At 39.9% G+C, this 19,318-nt stretch overlaps 3 protein-coding genes across 8 annotated transcripts in view; all 3 read left to right on the top strand.

Annotated features, from left to right (window-relative positions):
- LOC127645727 (zinc finger protein 420-like) overlaps positions 1–19,318 on the top strand; it is a 451,613-nt gene that overhangs the window by 28,086 nt on the left and 404,209 nt on the right. The window lies entirely within an intron of this gene.
- Positions 1–19,318, top strand: part of LOC127644814 (gastrula zinc finger protein xLCGF3.1-like) — a 126,455-nt gene that overhangs the window by 14,371 nt on the left and 92,766 nt on the right. The gene's annotated exons all lie outside the window — the stretch shown is intronic.
- Positions 10,567–18,333, top strand: LOC127644826 (transcription factor aptf-4-like). 5 transcript variants are annotated; one of them, XM_052128228.1, is made up of 5 exons: positions 10,567–12,206; positions 12,351–13,430; positions 13,594–13,784; positions 17,844–17,973; positions 18,074–18,333. In XM_052128228.1, the coding sequence occupies exons 2-5, from the start codon at positions 13,321–13,323 to the stop codon at positions 18,240–18,242; spliced, it is 600 nt and encodes a 199-aa protein (XP_051984188.1). In that variant the 5' UTR covers positions 10,567–12,206; positions 12,351–13,320; the 3' UTR covers positions 18,243–18,333. The 5 variants fall into 5 exon arrangements, with proteins under 5 accessions (XP_051984188.1, XP_051984186.1, XP_051984189.1 ...); XM_052128226.1 differs by having other exon boundaries at positions 12,303–13,430; XM_052128229.1 differs by having other exon boundaries at positions 10,567–12,350; positions 12,447–13,430.

Below are 19,318 nucleotides of genomic sequence, written 5' to 3'. Positions count from 1 at the left end.
TCCATATCCAAGACAGGGACTTGGTGGCTAGTGAAGCACGGTATCACTTCACCTGCTATCGAGATTATACCCGGTACCTGACCACACAAAAAAATGAGAGAACAGAAACAAACATATATGAAAATGGATACAAGCACTTCTGCAAAACAGTCATTGAGGAGAGGCTTTTAAAACACCGCAAAGTGCTTCGACTGTCAAAGCTGAATTTGCTATTCAAAAAAACTGTGGAAGAAACAGAGGGAGTGAACATTGCAGCTTATAAGGCACATTCACTTAAGGCAAGACTTCAAAAGTCTCATCCCTTCTTGAAATTCCTGAAGGCATCCACAACCTATCTTGTATATGTGGACAATCTGTCAGCTGACAAGATTGTGCATGAAGTTGCTGTCTCCTCTGCTTCCTCCTCATCTGAAGAAAGTGAAGGAGAAATGACAAGTCAAGAAGCTATTGAAAATGCCACCATCAACACAAATGATTCTCGGGCGTTATATCATGCAGCAATGATACTCAAAGAAATCTTACAAAAGACATCAAAAAGATCACCAAAGCTTCCATGGCCTCCCACAGCAGGTGACCTCACACTGGAAAATGCCCTGAGTGTAGTGCCTCACCAACTTTTTAACTTTATTGCATGGACATCAGGAATGTCATTACAACCATCAGATGAACGTGTTGATGTCACTTCAGAGGACAGCAGAAAGATAGTGTCCACTTGTCAGGACATTATTACCTTGGCAACCAGAGGACGGTGGCTCATGCCAAAATAGTGCTCACCTGCAATGGCAGTTCGGCATATGACTGGCTCTGCACAGCTTATAGGGTTGTTAAATGGTCTGGGTCACTGCTCATCCAATTCCCAGGTCCTTGAGCATGATACTGCCCTTGCTCACCTACAAATGGAGAGAGGAGAAATATACATCCCTGAAAACATCAATGCTGAAGTGCCTGTGACTCTTGTCTGGGATAATAATGACTTTGGAGAGGAAACTCTTTCAGGTAAAGGGACAACACATAACATCAATGGTATAATAATTCAGAGGGCCATAAACAGTTATACAGCATCCTTACCAGACACATTACCCAGACAGAGAACACAAGAACAGTCTGTTCATCCTCCTCCACTGAATCTTTCAACCTACACAAGAGGAAAGCGGTCTGGTCCACAGAATTTTGCATTGAAGATAGATCTCCAGCAGGACCAATACAGATATGCCCAAACTACCGGTAGAAGAATTGATGCTGCATTCTTTTTACTGAAAGTACCTGAGGCCCAGGGCAAAATCCTTCCTGGATGGACAGGGTTTAATATCATGTTAAAGGAAGACACAGTCCTGCCATCTACATATGTTGGCTACCTGCCAGTGATTGACGCCAGCCCGACTGATCTCAACACGGTCCACACCATCCTGAGCCGCTCCATTGCCGTTGCTGACAGCTTGAAACAAAAAGTTGTTTTAGTTATGGATCAAGCCATATATGCCAAGGCCCAAGAGATCCGTTGGCAAACAAATTCTTACTCTGAGAGAATTGTAGTGAGGATGGGAGAGTTCCACACAGCAATGGCATATCTTTCATGCATAGGAAAGTTGTATGGTGATGCTGGCTTTCAGGACATCTTGATCGAGTCTGACCTGGTGGCAGCAGGCTCAATTGATGGAGTGATCTCCGGCCATCACTACAACAGGAGCATACGGGCTCACAAACTCCTGATGGAAGCACTCCAGAAACTGCGCTGGTGGGCATACTTGGACACACTGACACAAGAACAAAATGCAGCTGCTTTAAAAGTAACAACAGATATGCAGGATTGTTTTCCCTGTGAAGAGTTCAAGGTCATGCTAACATCAGACACATTTCAGCAATTACTGCAAGGTTATGAAGAATTTGTGGTGAAAAATAACTGTAACCACACATTCGCATTTTGGAGCACATACCTTGACATGATGGAAGATTTGCTTCTTTTCATCAGGGCAACAAGAGAGGGGAACTGGGCTCTTCATTTGTCCACTGTGCAAAGTATGCTGCCCTGGTTTTTTGCCTGTGACAAAGTAAATTATGCCAGGTATTTGACGGCATATTGGGCTGAAATGACCAACCTGGAAGACACACACCCTTCAGCACACCAGCAGCTTCTTTCAGGTGACTTTGTGGCACAAAGACATCAAAATCATGGTTTCGCCGGCACTGCATGTGATCAAGTCATTGAGCAAACAGCCAATCGTGACTCAGAGACAAAGGGAGGCATCAGTGGGTTCTCTCTGAACAAGGGTGCAGTTCATCGCTGGACCCTAACACAACATGAGCGGGCAGCAATCACTTTTGAATGCAAAACAATGGCAGGAAAGTGCCCGGTAGGACATCTTAACTCCGAGCTAGACAACACCCGAATGCAGAGAGATCAAGCTGATGTGATGAACATTGTGGCCACTATCCAAAATATGGTTAATCCTTTTGACCCATTGCTGGATGGACAGTCTCTTTGTCACATCTCTTCTGGCCAACAGGCATCAGAAAATGTTGCCACAGATTTACTAGGGGCTAAACAAAGAGGTGTAATGGCACTCACTGAATTCTGTGAAAAAAGGATCGTCAATGGCGAAGCATCATTCCATGACCCTATAAAGAAAATGAAAATGAAAACATTCAAAGACACTGGCCAAAGTACAGTCACAAAAATTAGAGGAAAAGAAATCACCCTAACATCACATCGCAACTTGTTTGCAAGGCTAATTGTTGTGGGCAGTGTTAGGCAAATTAACATCGATGAAATGCTCACTTACAGTTTGGGTCCTTTTCCACAGTCAATTTCCAACTTTGATGGGTCTCTGGTCAAAACCAACAAAGCTAAGCTGATGCACATCTTGCTCGATGAGATCAACCCGCCTGCAACAGTGAGTGACATTCCTGATGGCTCAGTTTGGATTTGGGATGCTATGGCTCTGGTGCAACAACTAAAGCCACAGCCAACATTTGGGTTGTATGCGGATCATGTACTGAGGACATTAGTTCACTCAGCTAAGGCAACCAAGTCAACAGAGCTTCATTTTGTATGCGACACATACAGCGACCTGAGCATCAAAAATGCTGAGCGTAGTTGGCTCACAGAACAGGGCTACCAAAAAATCAAAATATATGGAGATGACCAAAAAACCCCAAAGCAGTGGAAAAAATTCCTGGCATGTGGCCAAAATAAAGAAAACTTACTGGAGTATTTCTTCCAACATTGGAGCTCATCTGCAAAGAACATAATTGACAATATAACCATCATTGTTGCTCATGGAAGCAAGTGTCACGCAATTAAGATGAATGTGAGCTATACTGACCTTGAGATACTGGAACTCAAAGACCTAGAGACAAGTCAAGAGGAGGCAGACACCAGAATGATACTGCACGCGGTCCATGCAGCCAAACACAGCCGTGACCTGGTAATCAAGAGCCCAGACACCGATGTCTTTGTGCTGGCTCTAGCTTTCTGTAGCCACATTGATGGCCACCTCCATTTCCATACTGCCAAGGGGAGAGACACAAACATTACTGACATTACCAAGCTACATGCCCATCTTGGCGAAGACAAATGTGATGCCCTTGTAGGTCTGCATGCCTTTTCTGGATGTGACACTGTGAGCGCTCTACATAAGGTTGGGAAAGCAAAAGCATACAAAAAACTAAGCTCAAAAACAGAATACATCACTATGTTTAGAGAGCTAGGAACAAGTTTCACCCCATCACCAGAACTATGTGAGGCTCTGGAAGCTTACACGTGTGACCTATATGACCAGAAGGACTGCCAAGATGTCAATATTGCGAGGGCTAAACTGTTCAAATCAGGTAAATGTTCTGAGAGAGACTTGCCTCCAAACAAAGACTCCTTGCATAAACACATCCAGCGGGCAAGCTATCAGGCTGCAGTACACAGGAGGAGTCTTGAGTGCATGCCAGACATTCCTCCTCCTGTAAATCATGGCTGGAAGATGGTAGGAGATTTCTACGAAGTGGACTGGATGACACTTCCGCCAGCTCCAGAGGCCATACTGGAACTTGTGCACTGCTCATGTAAAAAAACAAATTGTGTTGAGGGTAGATGCACATGTAAACTGCATGAGCTGCCATGTACAAACCTCTGTCAGTGTGTAAACTGTGACAATAAGTCACTTGAAGATGACTAGGACACATGTGGTTTTGTAAATACACATGTGGGGAGGGGTGTGTGTGTTTGTGTGTTGGCTACTCCTGCAGAAGTAAATCTGTACGATGTTTATGTACATTATAACTCTGCTCTGTTTGATGGCCTATGTTCTTTGATAGTATAATCTTATTTCTATTACATGCCGTTCTTCTTGAGCTCTTAGCTCTCCAGTTATAATATTGGCTGCTTGCTGACCCTTTAATGTTATGTCAGATGTAACTGGTAATTAAATGTCTTAACCATCAAGAGGTTCATGTTTACCTTGAGGTTTTGGCGAACATTTGCAAATCAGTCGGAGGTAATTATCCGCGGACGTACAGTGGAGCTGTAGCCTATGTGAGTTGGACGAAGTGTTACCGTTAGAATTAAGTATTTAAACTTTACACCAAATCAAATATGTAATCGCATGATGCTAGCTACTGCTAGTTAGCCAGCTGAAACTACCCTACTTAAAACGACACTAACGAGATAGTCACTGTGCTGCCGCCGCAGATGCTGCTCGTGTCTGACAGCTGAATCATCCGTGTAACAGCTGTTCTAAATAAGCTACATCTGATTGGTTAATAATAATCCTATGTCAGTATCTTGCCACGCTATTGGCTCGACTGATATAATAAGCAACCGCGTTTGCCTGCATTTTTACGGTCGTGCATTATGATTTCGGGGGAAAATGTGCAATAAATGGGAGTGGCAACACTTTTCATATCGTTGAGAATAAAACAACCTTCCCAACTTTACAAATTCAGGTTCTCCCTCCATGGGGATCATCCATTTCGAAAAGTAAAGCAGATACGGGCCCTCGGCCCACCGTCTATAAGTTTACTTTGCTGATAGTAACTCCATGCAAAAGCGCATAATACTGTAAGCACGCTTAAATGTCTTTTGGTCTTTTGACCAAATAAATGCACCATGTTTTAATGTAATGATCAAAATTGTCTCATATACATTTTTAAATGTTTTAATAAGTGAAAATGTAACTTTCAAACTTTTATTCAACAGCTGTTTTGCTTGTGATAATTTGTTTTTACAGAGAATATAACATTTTACTATACAGTTGTAATATATTTTATTCATTTAATTACTTCAATTTCAAGGATCAAGCTTTTATTTTGAATCATGCTTTTATTATGATGTTTTTATTTTGCCGTAAGCTTCACTTTTCCAGATAAACAGTTCACAACACTGCCCAGTGTGATCACTGAAGACTTTTAAGTCACTTCTGAAATCTCACCTGTTTACACTGGCCTTGAAGTCTTACAGATGAAATCTAGGACACAGTTTTGGAGTGTTTGTATTTTAGATTACTGATGTTTGTGTATGTGGTAATTTTGAAATGTTATGTTTCAAATTTTAAATACTGTTAAGCATGTCGGTCAACTCTGTCATTTAAATGCTATATAAATGCTGTAATTTAAATAAATGTATACTGGACATGTTGCATGGTTCACAGTGGTTTAGTGCTCTTATCATCTCAAACAACGTGAATTATTCTCAATATCTGTGGATTTTCCAGAGTATGAGCGGTCAGATTTATACATTCATTTAAAGTACGCAGCTCATCCACGCTAAGATTGCAGCCTTCAGCAGTTTAATAAATCACACAAGTACATGTCATTGTAACAGAGTATGCATTAAAAGTAAGCCTATGAGCATTTTAAAGATATCATGTGTCAGTCATATTGCATGCTTGTATTGGACACATTCGGTGCTCGGTACTAACTGTACTGCAGAAATAATTTTATTATAATACCTAATTGGCATCAGCCATGTTCATCGCATTGTTGATTCCTGGTCCCCTTCTCCGACAAGCAAGAGGGACAAGGGCTTTAAACTCTACATATCGAGTTATCTGCACAACTACAAGGGTAAGTATTTTAATCTAATGTGGTGTGCCGGCAGATAGTGGCTAAGCTAGTTCACGACGTGTTCATTTTTAATGTAACGTTAGTATAGAAGCTTGTTAATTTTTGTGTTAATTGTAATATCAGTTATATTAACTTGCTCTCCTCTCAGTTTCTAATAAAGATCAGGGCACAGGTGAAGTCACTGTCAGGGCATTGTGCTACAGGTCCATGAGGACAGCAGAGAAACCTCATAGTTTGAGTGTATGGTGAAGCTAGAATTGATAAGAGGGCAGTTATAGGCTTGTTACTTTAATAGCCCGGTGTTTCTGGGGATTTAGCAAAGGTAATTCATGTTTATAATAACTCTTAAATGAGTAGGTAATGAAAAGAGTTGCTAAAATTGGCAGGTAAAATGCATTCAAGTTTTCAACTCAGTCATTCGTTTAAGATGCAATCTTGTGGTATAAGTATTAGGTGATCATGTTTCAAATAAACAAATAGAGATTTTGATCTAATGCAGTTGTCATATTATGCAACATAATCTAATCCAATCTAATTTGGTCTGTTTATATAGAGTAGTAAAAAAAAAGATTATGTCCTAAACAAATGATTAAACAGTGAACAAGCTATATAAATAAGTATGACATTTTACTTATGCAGGTGGTACTGAAAGACCAAAGTTTAGAGCAACAACCGAGAGTGTAAGGTAAAGGCTGAAAATTGTAGATTTTACAATATGTTGCATTTTTTAATTAAAATACCTGTGGATATGCCACACTTCCCACTCATGAAAGTTTTATGTTCTACAAAGGAGCACACTCTACAAAGGCCTGACTGGAGATTTGCCTGATCTATCTGTCCTTCAGGTGAGTAGGGATTTAACAATAGCAAATTTCACTGTACAGTGTGATATATCAACCAAAATCTGTATACCAATATTTCATTATTTTCTTTTTCCTCCCCTTTAACAAACAAATATTCTGCTTCAAAGAAAAAAAATGAAATTGAATTGTTCTCATAAGGGTCCTTCATTATGAACTTGTATGCCATGCATAACATACTGTGGATAGAAATTACAGGGAAAGTTACTGGTATGATAATTGTGGTTATATTATATTACTATTATATTTAGTGTATTGATAATCAATATATTGTTACTTCCCAGGTGACAGAGGTTTATAAAGGTTTCTCTAAAGCTGAAGCACCAATGATCTGCAGCTTGAGCATCAGCTGTGAAATTCCCCTGGTCGACTCTGCCCTGGGCAAGGTTCAAGCCAGTAGTCCCTTGTCCTACCTGCAATAGCAAAGCAAAACCTGTCCTTCCATGCTGCCTCACCACAACCATGTGTGCCTCTTCAGAATTACCGCCTCCAGCCATCCAGTTGTATGTTTGTCTGCAGTGAACCACAACAGCTACACCATAGGAGTCTGGAGGTCACCTGGGACATGGCACACCAATATGAATGTGCTACTAGAGACCAAAGTTCATGTAATGAATGGCATCAGCTAAGGAGTCATAGACTAACTGCCTCACGATTCAGAGAGATCTGCCAGATTCGAGAGAAGACTGAAGAAGGTCTGGCTAACCGGATACTGCAAGGGACCCGTCAGACGGCGGCTATGAAGAGGGGGCTCTAATTAGAGGCAGATGCTATCTGGGAATATTGTCAAATAAAAAGGGTCAAGCACTACCCCTGTGGTTTGGTCATTCACACTGATGCTCCTTGGCTGGGGGCGTCTCCAGACGGGATAATCTTTGACCCTTCAGAGCCATGTCCGTTTGGGCTGATTGAGATGAAATGGCTGAATGTTAAAAGCTACATTGACTGCCCATATCTGAAAATGGAGTCAGGCAAATTGGAGCTAAAAAAAACCATGCTTATTACTGGCAAGTACAGGGGCAGATGCTAATTACGGGAATGGATTGGTGTGATTTTGTAGTTTCAGCCGAGGAAGACATACTCATCCAAAGAGTTTACAGAGACAGTGATGTTTTGGATGCAATCAGAGAAAAAGTAGACCGGTTTTATTACTATGTCTACATACTGAAATGTCTAATGCTTCAAGAGTAGGTGTTAGTAATGTTTCCAATGAAATGTTTTATGTTCTGTGTTACCATTAAATGTGAAAATGAAAGATGTTTTTATGATTAAGCACAATAAAAGTATTTTAACACTGAGCACCCCAAGAAAAAGACCAGTCATTTATTACCATTGTACTCAAGAGAAGGCAGACGTCTCTGGCACTACAACTTCTTCTTTGACAACTGTAAAATGCAAATGACTTCAGAACATCCACCTCTGACATTTGGGCCCTCTTGGAGAGGAAGGCAGGATGATGAACAGGCCCAGGTACATCATCCACCAAGAATCCCTTGTCCACCATTATGGCCATGTCAGGTGTTAAGAGTGATGTAATCCCTGACTGACGAAATACCTCCCTGTCACTCATGGAACCCTCAAAGAGTGCTGACACAAAAGTCAGGGCTCCGTGAGGGGACATGCCAACAACCATAGCCTTAAAGGTGCAGTGGGACTTGTAGTTGGAAAAAACTTCACTCTGAAGGAGAAGGGATGAAGGTGTTTGACACCGTAGTTCTGTACAATCAAGCACTACTTGTGTGTCGCTGTAGCTGCCATCAAAGTCGTGTGGAAGACTGGCCTTCACAGCTGCAGGAGACATCCATATACAGACCGAGCCCAGTAAGCTGTAGAGGAAGTTGGCCCAGGTCACAATGATTCGGCTTACTGTTGCTCTGTGGATGTTGAATCTATGGCCCAACTCTCTCTGGGTACAGCCAGTGGACAGGTATGTGAGGAAGAGCTCATCTATCGGCAGCAGTTTCTGGGGGGAGATGTTTAATGAGTAGGGGTATACCAATATATCGCAATACAAAAATGAAACCATATGTATCGTGGATAGTGAATATCTGTTTTGTGTATAGTTCACCCAAAATGAAAATTACAGTGATAAAAAAATCCAGTTTACAGAGTTTTACTGTCAGTCCTACAGTAAACTATATATAATGTTGAATATAATGTAATGGCGGAATATTTGAGGGTCCTTATAATGCCAAATGTTTGTATCGGCTTCAGAATCATGAATATTGTTATTCTGATGTCTCTATTTTCCTGTGCATTGGGTTATCAGCACCAAGTCCAAGCCTGTTCATTTCCACCCCAATGTAATACTAAATTTAGCATTTTAATCAACAGTACATTTTTGTTAACCTCTTTCCATATGTTTTGGAGTATTGTAATAATATTGTATTGTGAGTTCAGTATCTCATATGTATTGAATCGTGAAATGAGGTTATCATTATACCCTTATTAGAGTGTCGGTTTAAAACCAGAGAGGGAGAGAGAGACACACAGAGACAGATTGGTCTGGTTAAAGGGCTTTCATTTGTTGTGGTAGTAGCATAGGTTTTCTTTGCCCTGGTGAACGTAACAATTTTTGCTGTTGCTGCCTCAATCAGGTTCCAGAACGCCATCAGATGCTCATATAAGGAGAATCTAAAATACAGTATTACAATTAAAAATTTGTTGTCAGAAGTGCTCAAGAATATGATTAAGAAGACAGAGAAAAAATAATTACTTTGTCAGTCAGTCATTCAGTAAACAGTTATGAGAAGATGTTGATATTACAACTATCTTACCTGGTGTAAAATCTGATGTCTTAAGGCGACGAAGCAAACCGTTTAAGTCCAAAGGAGTGATGAAGATGAAATGTTTGGAGCTGCTCCCTCAGCGCCTCGATTTCCCTCAACGCATCTTCATACCGCTCCCGGTCCACACATACAGTACGACTGGCCCCGTACTCGTGGTCCACGACCATCTGGACCATGACTGGTTGATCGTTGTCTTCATCAGGCCCCGGCGGATCAGGTTCTGGACTTGGTGGTCGAGATCGGCGCTCCCAAACACCGGCCCGTACCACCTTATTGTAGTTATTCCACTCAAATAACGATGGAACACTGCCTACTGCTAAAACCCGTCTACCCTTAGCAGTAGTGTGGATTTCATTCTCGTGGAAATGTCGGCTGCATACCTTGGTATGGGTGGTCACCGAAAATCGTGCCCTACTTATTTTGTGTAGCCACTGCGCTCGAAGGTTGGTGTCCTTCGAGAAGCAGTGGAAGCTCAAAGGGGTGTTATATCGACTTGAAGCAGAGCAAAGTGGCACACAGCAGTGCTCCTTAGATCCACCTACAGTTCTTAGAAACTTAGATGTGTCACGCACATTATATCTGTTTTTATCGTACAACAGCAGCACTCATCTTGTTTGTTTATAGCGGATGCGGATGAAGACAGGAAGTAAACCGGAAGCAGATATGCCGACTTCTGACAATAGCGGAAGTCGGCATATCTGCTTCCGGTTTACTTCCTGTCTTCATCTTCAGCGGAAGTCTGTCACTACGCTTGTGCACGTAGCCTATTGGAGGGAGTGGCAGCTGTCATTTGTTAATCCCTTGACTGACTCAGCTCCCTGCTGAGATAATGGTTACTTCCCTTAAAAACTTCCATTTTGAGTTTGGAAAAAAAAAGTTCAGTCGAAGGGTTGGGCTTTTGTGGTCTCATCAAGCTTTTTCTAATTTGTATAAAAAAGGCCTCATGCTATGATCTCGATGCTGTCATTCACAAATGTGCTTTTTCTTGGTTTCTAATATACAGTGTTATAAAATAAGATACCAATGGCTAAATGGTCTGTTTATTGAAAGTAATAATTTTTTTCACTGAAAGCTCCATGTAAATGGGTGTATACGCTGTCGATGGAAAGCCTCAAATCAGTAAGTACTAAGGGTGTTCACACTTGTAGTTCGGTCCTCTTGGTCCGGACCAACAGCTTTTATTTTCTGACGGAAAATATAATTTACCAGCTGAGAACAAACGAAGAGCTAATAAATTGTGTAAAGGAGTCAAAACAGCGCCATAAATTCCTCCGTTGCGCACACAAGCGAAGATATGCTGCGTGGATGGCTGTTCCGACGCCTGTACAGAACTGTAATTGGCAACATACATTGGATATAAAAAGTCTACACACCCCTGTTAAAATGCCAGGTTCTTGTGATGTAAAAGAATGAGACAAAGATAAATCATGTCAGAACTTTTTCCACCTTTTAATGTGACCTATAACATGAACAATTCAATTGAAAAACAAACCGAAATCTTTGAGGGGAAAAAAACAAAACTCACACTAACCTGGTTGCATAAGTGTGCACACCCTTAAACTAATACTTTGTTGAAGCACCTTTTGATTTTATTACAGCACTCAGTCTTTTTGGGTAAGAGTCTATTAGCATGGCACTTCTTGACGTGGCAATATTTGCCCACTCTTCTTTGGAAAAGCGCTCCAAATCTGTCAGATTGCGAGGACATCTCCTGTGCACAGCCCTCTTCAGATCAACCCACAGATGCTCAATTGGATTCAGGTCTGTGCTCTGGCTGGGCCATTCCAAAACGTTAATCTTCAGAAAACTGTGCTGTATTAATCCCAGTGGTTCATACTACTGGTGTAGGTTGATGCTTCTGATCCTGGGGCAGGAAAACTGCGCTGTATTAATCCCAGTGGTTCATACTACTGGTGTAGGTTGATGCTGCTGATCCTGGGGCAGGAAAACTGCGCTGTATTAATCCCAGTGGTTAGTATTACTGGTGTGGGGTAATACTGCTGTACAGGAAAACGGCGCTTGGGGCAGGAAAACGGCGCTGTAGGCATTACTATTCCCCGTGGTTAGTGTTACTGGAGTAGGGTAATTCTGCTGCTCTTGGGGCAGGAAAACATTGCTGTATTCATCCCAGTTGTTAGGATTAGTGGTGTAGAGTAATACTTCTGCTCATTGGACAGGAGAGCGTATTTTATCTTAATATTCGATGCTTTAAGATTTGTGCCAATGTTCTCTATAAGGTAATGCTAATGTTTTCGAATAACAACTGTTGTAGTAGGCACACTATTAATTATTATGATGCATAGCCAAGACCAACCACTATGTATGTTAATTAGCACAGGTTTGTCCTCACTTATAACATATCATCTGTGTCACGATGTTTTCACATATAACACGTATAACATTTTTGTCTTCAGTCACGCAAACAGTGATTTAAAACTAGGAAATATAAGGAATATAATATAAGGAAATATTTTGGGAATTGAGGGACAAGACAGCTCAGGAGAAAGTAACCGAAACAACACCGGAAGTGAGGGACAAGACTGCTCAGGAGAAAGTAACCGAAACAACACCGGAAGTGAGGGACAAGACGGCTCAGGAGAAGGTAACCGAAACAACACTGGAAGTGAGGGACAAGACGGCTCAGGAGAAGGTAACCGAAACAACACTGGAAGTGAGGGACAAGACGGCTCAGGAGAAGGTAACCGAAACAACACTGGAAGTGAGGGACAAGACGGCTCAGGAGAAGGTAACCGAAACATGGGAATTGAGGGACACGACAGCTTAGGAGAAAGTAACCGAAACATCACTGGAATTGAGGGACAAGACGGCTCTGGAGAAAGTAACCAAAACAACACCGGAATTGAGGGACAAGATAGAGGAAATGTCAGTGTAAGACAAAGTACTAAGAACAATGCAGGAATTAAGGGAGAAAGCAGCTCAGGACACAGCCAAGATGATCAGTAAAGTTTTAAGTAGGATCTTGGACAAATACACTAACTTGCTTAAAAGTTTGTGGAGACCTTATCTTACATGTAACTTTCCATCTGAAATCAAGGGTGTTAATATTGAGATATTTTGCCCTTTGCAGCTGCTCTCTAACAGCTTTCATTTCTGGAAGGTTTTTGCAAAAGATGTTAGCTGTTGTAAAGAGATAGTCAATGTTATTCACCTGTCAGTGGTTTCAATGTTAAGACTGATCAGTGTGATTTGTTTGTCTAGTAAAGAACCAGTTGACACTGATAATATACACTGTATTCAATTTGCAGTAATAAAGTGTAAAGGTATTAATGGAAAGGAGGAGGTGAGAACTGGCTTGACAGTATAAATATTTTATTTTTAAGAACTAAACAAAAGACACAAACACACACATGTGACGGACATCTGCCCGCAAACGCTCTCTCTCATCGCACCACTACCTGCAGTCGGCCTTTATCCCTCTCGGAGGCTTGATTAGCCTGATAAGGGGCCGGGTGTGTGAACTCATGACCCTTCCCCGCCCTCCGCCCTGTCACATAAAGGAAATCAGGATGAAGACATTTCATGATGCTTTTGATGAGTCTAAGGAGAGCAAAATGCATTGAACAGTCTTGAGCAATAGTAATTAATTTTAATCTAAATGCATGCTATGCCTTTCCCATTGGTACTGTTACTATTCGTTTTTTTCCACCCTTCCAGGGGGATTCCTGGTGGAAAGTGTTTTAAAAGTTTCAGACTTTAACCAAGCAAAGAGGTAAAGACAGTATTTCATGGAATGGGTTTTTGGCCATGGTTCAAATCATTCTTCTCTCTTCCTATGCATGTAAAAAAATTTAAGATTATAATATGCCATTTATAAAGCACATCAGCCTTTTCAAATCATTATAATGTACTGATATAACACATTGATATTTCAGATACCTGGTCACGTCAGATGAACTACGGAGGAGATGCTCTCCACCGGAGAGCTACTCTGCGAACACTGTAGTGGCTTATCTACGGAAGGCCAAGGGACAAAAAAACAAAATTACAGGGAGGTTGGCAGAGTTGGAGGTGAAGCCCTCAAAGCGCACAAAGCTAACTTCACAGTGCTCCAAACTTTGTGAAGGTAATAATGGAGTAGTAGTAACTTTAAAGGGAATACTGACACCAGTATACTTGTTTTGTGGTTTTGAATGATAAAAGTTGAACATTTTACTGTTACAATAATTGTAACAGTAAATGTATAATAATACAATGTATAAATAAAAAGAATATATAATCATAGACAAGTTGTCTTGCCACTATGGGGTGTTATACCAAAGTAGGTCTATCCATTGTGTTAATAGCCCCTCAACTTAGTGCTATGTTGTTTCACAACCAGTTTTGGAGTATAATATACACTCACCACCCACTTTAATAGGAACACTATGGGATCAATTCCATGCCACATATATTTGCAAAAATATAAAGTTTTGCAAAATAAAAAAAGTATTGAGCAAACAAAATTATTTTTTTTAAAACAAAAATTAAGTATCACAAACGTAAAATAAAGTATCGAGAGAAAAAAAGAAAGTTTTGCAAACAAAAATAAAGAATTGCAAAATATAAATAAAATATAGCAAAAACCAAGATATAATTAATTGCAAAAATCAATGACTGTTGTAAAATAATCTAAAGATCTTTTATCCTTTTTTATCTCTGCAACAGATTTTTAGGCAGCAATGATTTTGCCACACATCTTTTTCTTTGCAATGCTCCTTTTAATCTGCATTTCCATCACATGTGAGCTCGTGATACCGGTTTGCCTTTGCGCTTCACTTTTCTGTGCATTTCACTTTATGGCACTGTTTTGACGTGGGGGTGGAGTCAGGGGATTGGGGCGTGTACAACGGGCTCAGTGATGCCTCCCTGGAAGTTATCTCATTAGCTTGAGACACGGATCAAACATCATGGCTGAGCACAGGCATGCAGGTGGATCTCAGGTATATAAAGTTGATTGTTTCCTTTTATTTAATTAGCATTAAATGTGCTTTAATAGCGTTTGCTTCAGATAAAGAAGTTAGAGATCAGTTAAAGCGGTGGATTTATTAGCCATACTCGCTAACATAGCCAGCATCTGCAGTTTTTTCTCTCTCAATTGATTGGACTATTGATTGATTCTTATGTTTATTTTATAGATTATAATTGTCTATACCATAGTATGTTGTCTTCTAAAAAAAAATGTAAACTCCATATTTAGATGTAACATTATCACTGTTAAAGGAGACAATAAATAGACTACAAATAAAAAGTTAAACGATCATAACAAATAAGCATCCCAGGAAACGATCTACAAACAATAAAAGAACATCACTTATAATGTTAATTGTGCAAAAGCAAAACAAATTTAACAGATTGATTCTTAAGAGTAGGTGCTGATAACCTGGTTATATCCTGCTGAGTATACTCGAGGCAGAGAAACAGCAGGAGAAAGCGGTTGTTGTTGTTGCTGCTGACCCTGAGCTGCCTGAATATGACCGAAGCTTTGAGTCAGAACACTAATAAGATTCGTCACGACATCTACATATTCTCTCTGCTAAATGTGACATGGCAAATCATTACATGAGATGACCTAGATACACGTACATTTACTGTGAGCATTGTAAGAACTTCAGTAGCTTGTGAACAGGTTCGTTGAGCAATGGAGGAGTCAGGAGACAGCGAAGCAGGTTTGAAATCAGCACTTTAATTTCTTTCACGAACATACGACGGTCACCGCCGTAGAAATGTAAACATAAACAAAACAATATCACACTCAGTCTGTGGAGCTTTCTGGATCCACTCTCTCTCTCCCTCCCTCTCGACGTCCCTTTAAATGTCTTTCTCCGTATCACTACAACAAGACACAGGTGTTAGAGATAATTACAAACCAGGTGACAAGCCTTACCGCTCTCTCTCTCCCGCAGACCGACACACGACCACGCCCCATGCCACATAGCTGTATAACGCAGGGTTAAGAATATAGGGGATGTGAACATTTTATATTTCAAAACTTTATTTTTAAAGACAGAACACACGCACGTTTGTTACGATCGTTTAACTTTTTATTTGTCATCTATTTATTGTCTCCTTTAACAGTGATAATGTTACATCTAAATATGGAGTTTACATTTTTTAGAAGACAACATACTATGGTATAGACAATTATAATCTATAAAATAAACATAAGAATCAATCAATAGTCCAATCAATTGAGAGAGAAAAAACTGCAGATGCTGGCTATGTTAGCGAGTATGGCTAATAAATCCACCGCTTTAACTGATCTCTAACTTCTTTATCTGAAGCAAACGCTATTAAAGCACATTTAATGCTAATTAAATAAAAGGAAACAATCAACTTTATATACCTGAGATCCACCTGCATGCCTGTGCTCAGCCATGATGTTTGATCCGTGTCTCAAGCTAATGACGTAACTTCCAGAGAGGCATCTCTGAGCCCGTTCTACACGCCCCAATCCCCTGACTCCACCCCCACGTCAAAACAGTGCCATAAAGTGAAATGCACAGAAAAGTGAAGCGCAAAGGCAAAACGGTATCACGAGCTCACATGTGATGGAAATGCAGATTAAAAGGAGCATTGCAAAGAAAAAGATGTGTGGCAAAATCATTGCTGCCTAAAAATCTGTTGCAGAGATAAAAAAGGATAAAAGATCTTTAGATTATTTTACAACAGTCATTGATTTTTGCAATTAATTATATCTTGGTATTTGCTATATTTTATTTATATTTTGCAATTCTTTATTTTTGTTTGCAAAACTTTCTTTTTTTCTCTCGATACTTTATTTTACGTTTGTGATACTTAATTTTTGTTTTAAAAAAATAATTTTGTTTGCTCAATACTTTTTTTCTTTTGCAAAACTTTATTTTATTTTGCAATACTTTATATTTTTGCAAATATATGTGGCATGGAATTGATTCCATAGAACACCTGTAAACCTCATTCATGGAGTTATCCAATCTGTCAATCATGTGGCAGCAGCACCCAGCATAAAATCATGCAGATACAGGTCAAGAGCTTTAATGTTCAAATCAATCATCAGAATGGGGAAAAAAATAAAAATTCTGTGACTAACCATGGCATGGTTTTTGGTGCCAGATGGGCTGATTTGAGTATTTCAGAAACTGCTGATCTCCTTAGAATTTCACGCACAACACAGAATGGTGTGGGGGGATAAACATTGAGTGGGCGAAGGTTCTGTGGGTGGAAACACTTTGTTGGTAAGAGAGGTCAGAGGCAAATTATCAGATTGGTTCAAGCTGCCAGGAAGCATACAGTAACTCAAATGATCACTGTTTACAACCGTGGTGAGCAGAAAAGCATCTAAGCATGCACAAAACATTGAACCTTGAGGTGGATGGTCTACAGCAGCAGCCAAGAATATTAATCGGAGGCTATCATGGGCACAGACTCACCTAAACTGGACAGTTGAAGACTGGAAAAGGTGATCATTTTTTTCTAATCTTCAACTGTCCAGTTTCTGTGAGCCTGTGCCCATGATAGCCTCAGATTCACATTCTTGTTTCTCAGGAGTGGAACCTGATGTGGTCTTCTGCAGTTGTAGCCCATCCACCTCAAGGTTCAATATATTGTGCATGCTGAGATTCTTTGCTGTAACAAAGGTGTGACTGTAAAAAGTGCTTAATTGAGTTACTATATCTTTCTAAGGAGCTCAAACCAATCTGGCCATTCTCCTCTGATCTCTCTTATGAACAATGCATTTCCACCCACAGAATTGTCACTTACTCAATGGTTTTAGTTTTTTTTGCACCAATCTATGTTAACTCAGACTTTTGTGTGTGGAAATTCCCAGGTGATCAGCAGTTTCTGAAATACTCAAACCAGCCCATCTGGCACCAACAACCATTCCACAGTTAAAGTCAGAGAGATCAAATTTTTTTTGTTCATTCTGATGATTGATGTGAAGATTAACTGAAGCTCTTGGCCTGTATAAGCATGTTGTTGTTTTACATTATGCTTCTGCCACATGATTGGCTATTTAGCTAACTGCATGAATGTGTAGGTGTTCTTAATAAAGTGGATGGTGAGTGTATCTGCACAATTCATCTTTCTTTGTTATTTATTTGTACTGCTCGTAAGTTGGACATTATTACAAATAATTGTGTTATGTATAATTACTATATTTTAGATGAATGCAGTGATCTGGCTGGTGACATAATGTACCTAGCAGCTAAATTCATCCCCCAGAAAAGAGTGGGTCAAGCCTTGTTGGAAGAGGGAAATGTCCATGCAGCCATGGCCAAAACAGAAGACTGCAGGTAATTTAGTAACAATTGTCTAATACACTTGACATTAACTGAATGATTCAATGATCAGTTGAACTGGAAAATAAACCGATTTTGGTATTTTCAATTGCAGGAAGACCTTGAAAGCTGTAAAGAATGCTTTAGAGGCTAATTGGGAAACATTTGACCTGGCAACACATGGTCTTGGGCCTGCTGTTATAAAAGGCACTTTTTCATTAATTGATGCATGTCTTAAAGAGAAAATGAGAACACTGAAATCAAAAGACTCCACAGATGAGTAAGGTTTCCCCCACTTTATTTTATATTTTCATTGTTTAAATGCTTGTTTTTTGTTGATGTACACTGTTTAGCAGTACAAGAAAAATAAACAAAGACATGACAAATAATTTCATGGTCCTTCAAAGTTTATCAAATTCGGTCAAATGTGTTGCAACTTCAGTTTTTATTTTTGCCTTCTGTTTTTTCGTTTACAAATGTAGTTCGTAGTGAGTACAAGTTTTGCCTTTTTTACCTGTTCACGATAGGCATGCAGTACAGTTATTTTTCTTTTTCTTGACAGAATACTGAAGTTTGAAAAAAACAGTTTGTGTGCCTTCTCTACAATCTTGTATAGCTCCCTGTTTTCAAGGTACTTGTCTGATTGGCTCCATTCAATAAGGTCTGTTAACATTGCCTGGAGTTCAGCTTTTGTCTTTCTGTTGGGTGTTTTCTAGCAATATGGATGATTGGAGATTAACTCACAAGGTGTCCGTGGAAGGTAGAGGATGTTGTGAACCAAGTTACAGACACATTTTTCATTATGACTATTTGCATTGCATGTACAGAAGTTTGGACTTTTGTGATTTACAGTCCCTACACTCCCATCACTGTGAAAGACCTTGAGGTTTTCATCATCTGAGATATACGAGTGACTATCAGTGATTGTTCTAGCAAGAGCAGACCTGATATCTTGAATATCTAGTCCTTGTCGCTGTGCAGCTATTCTCGAGAAAACTATATGTTTGCACAGAGAACCGCTTCTGGATCTTCTGCAGTCACATTTGACCATGACCAAATCAACTGTGTGAGACTGAGTGCTTGTATCTGGTGGAATAAAACAGGTTCCCTTTTCATTCATTTTACATTTTGAATCTAGCCCATTCTCAATCATAGACTTGACAGCATTAGAGAAGTCATCAGCATTGTCTCCCTTGATTCGTCCACTTTCTGCAAGCTCATCCATGTAACTGAAAATTACACAATCAGTCATTAGAAATGGAAATTGCTCTCAGTAAGTAGCAGGAAATAATTGATAATATATAAAAAAAAAATATTAAGTGGATTAGAAGAAAACTTCATGGATTTTGAAGATAACAGT

The sequence above is a fragment of the Xyrauchen texanus genome, chromosome 6, assembly GCF_025860055.1.
Source record: "Xyrauchen texanus isolate HMW12.3.18 chromosome 6, RBS_HiC_50CHRs, whole genome shotgun sequence".
Lineage (NCBI taxonomy): Eukaryota > Metazoa > Chordata > Actinopteri > Cypriniformes > Catostomidae > Xyrauchen > Xyrauchen texanus.
The sequence above is the reverse complement of the archived record's forward strand: the minus strand, read 5'-3'. Positions and strand labels throughout refer to the sequence as shown.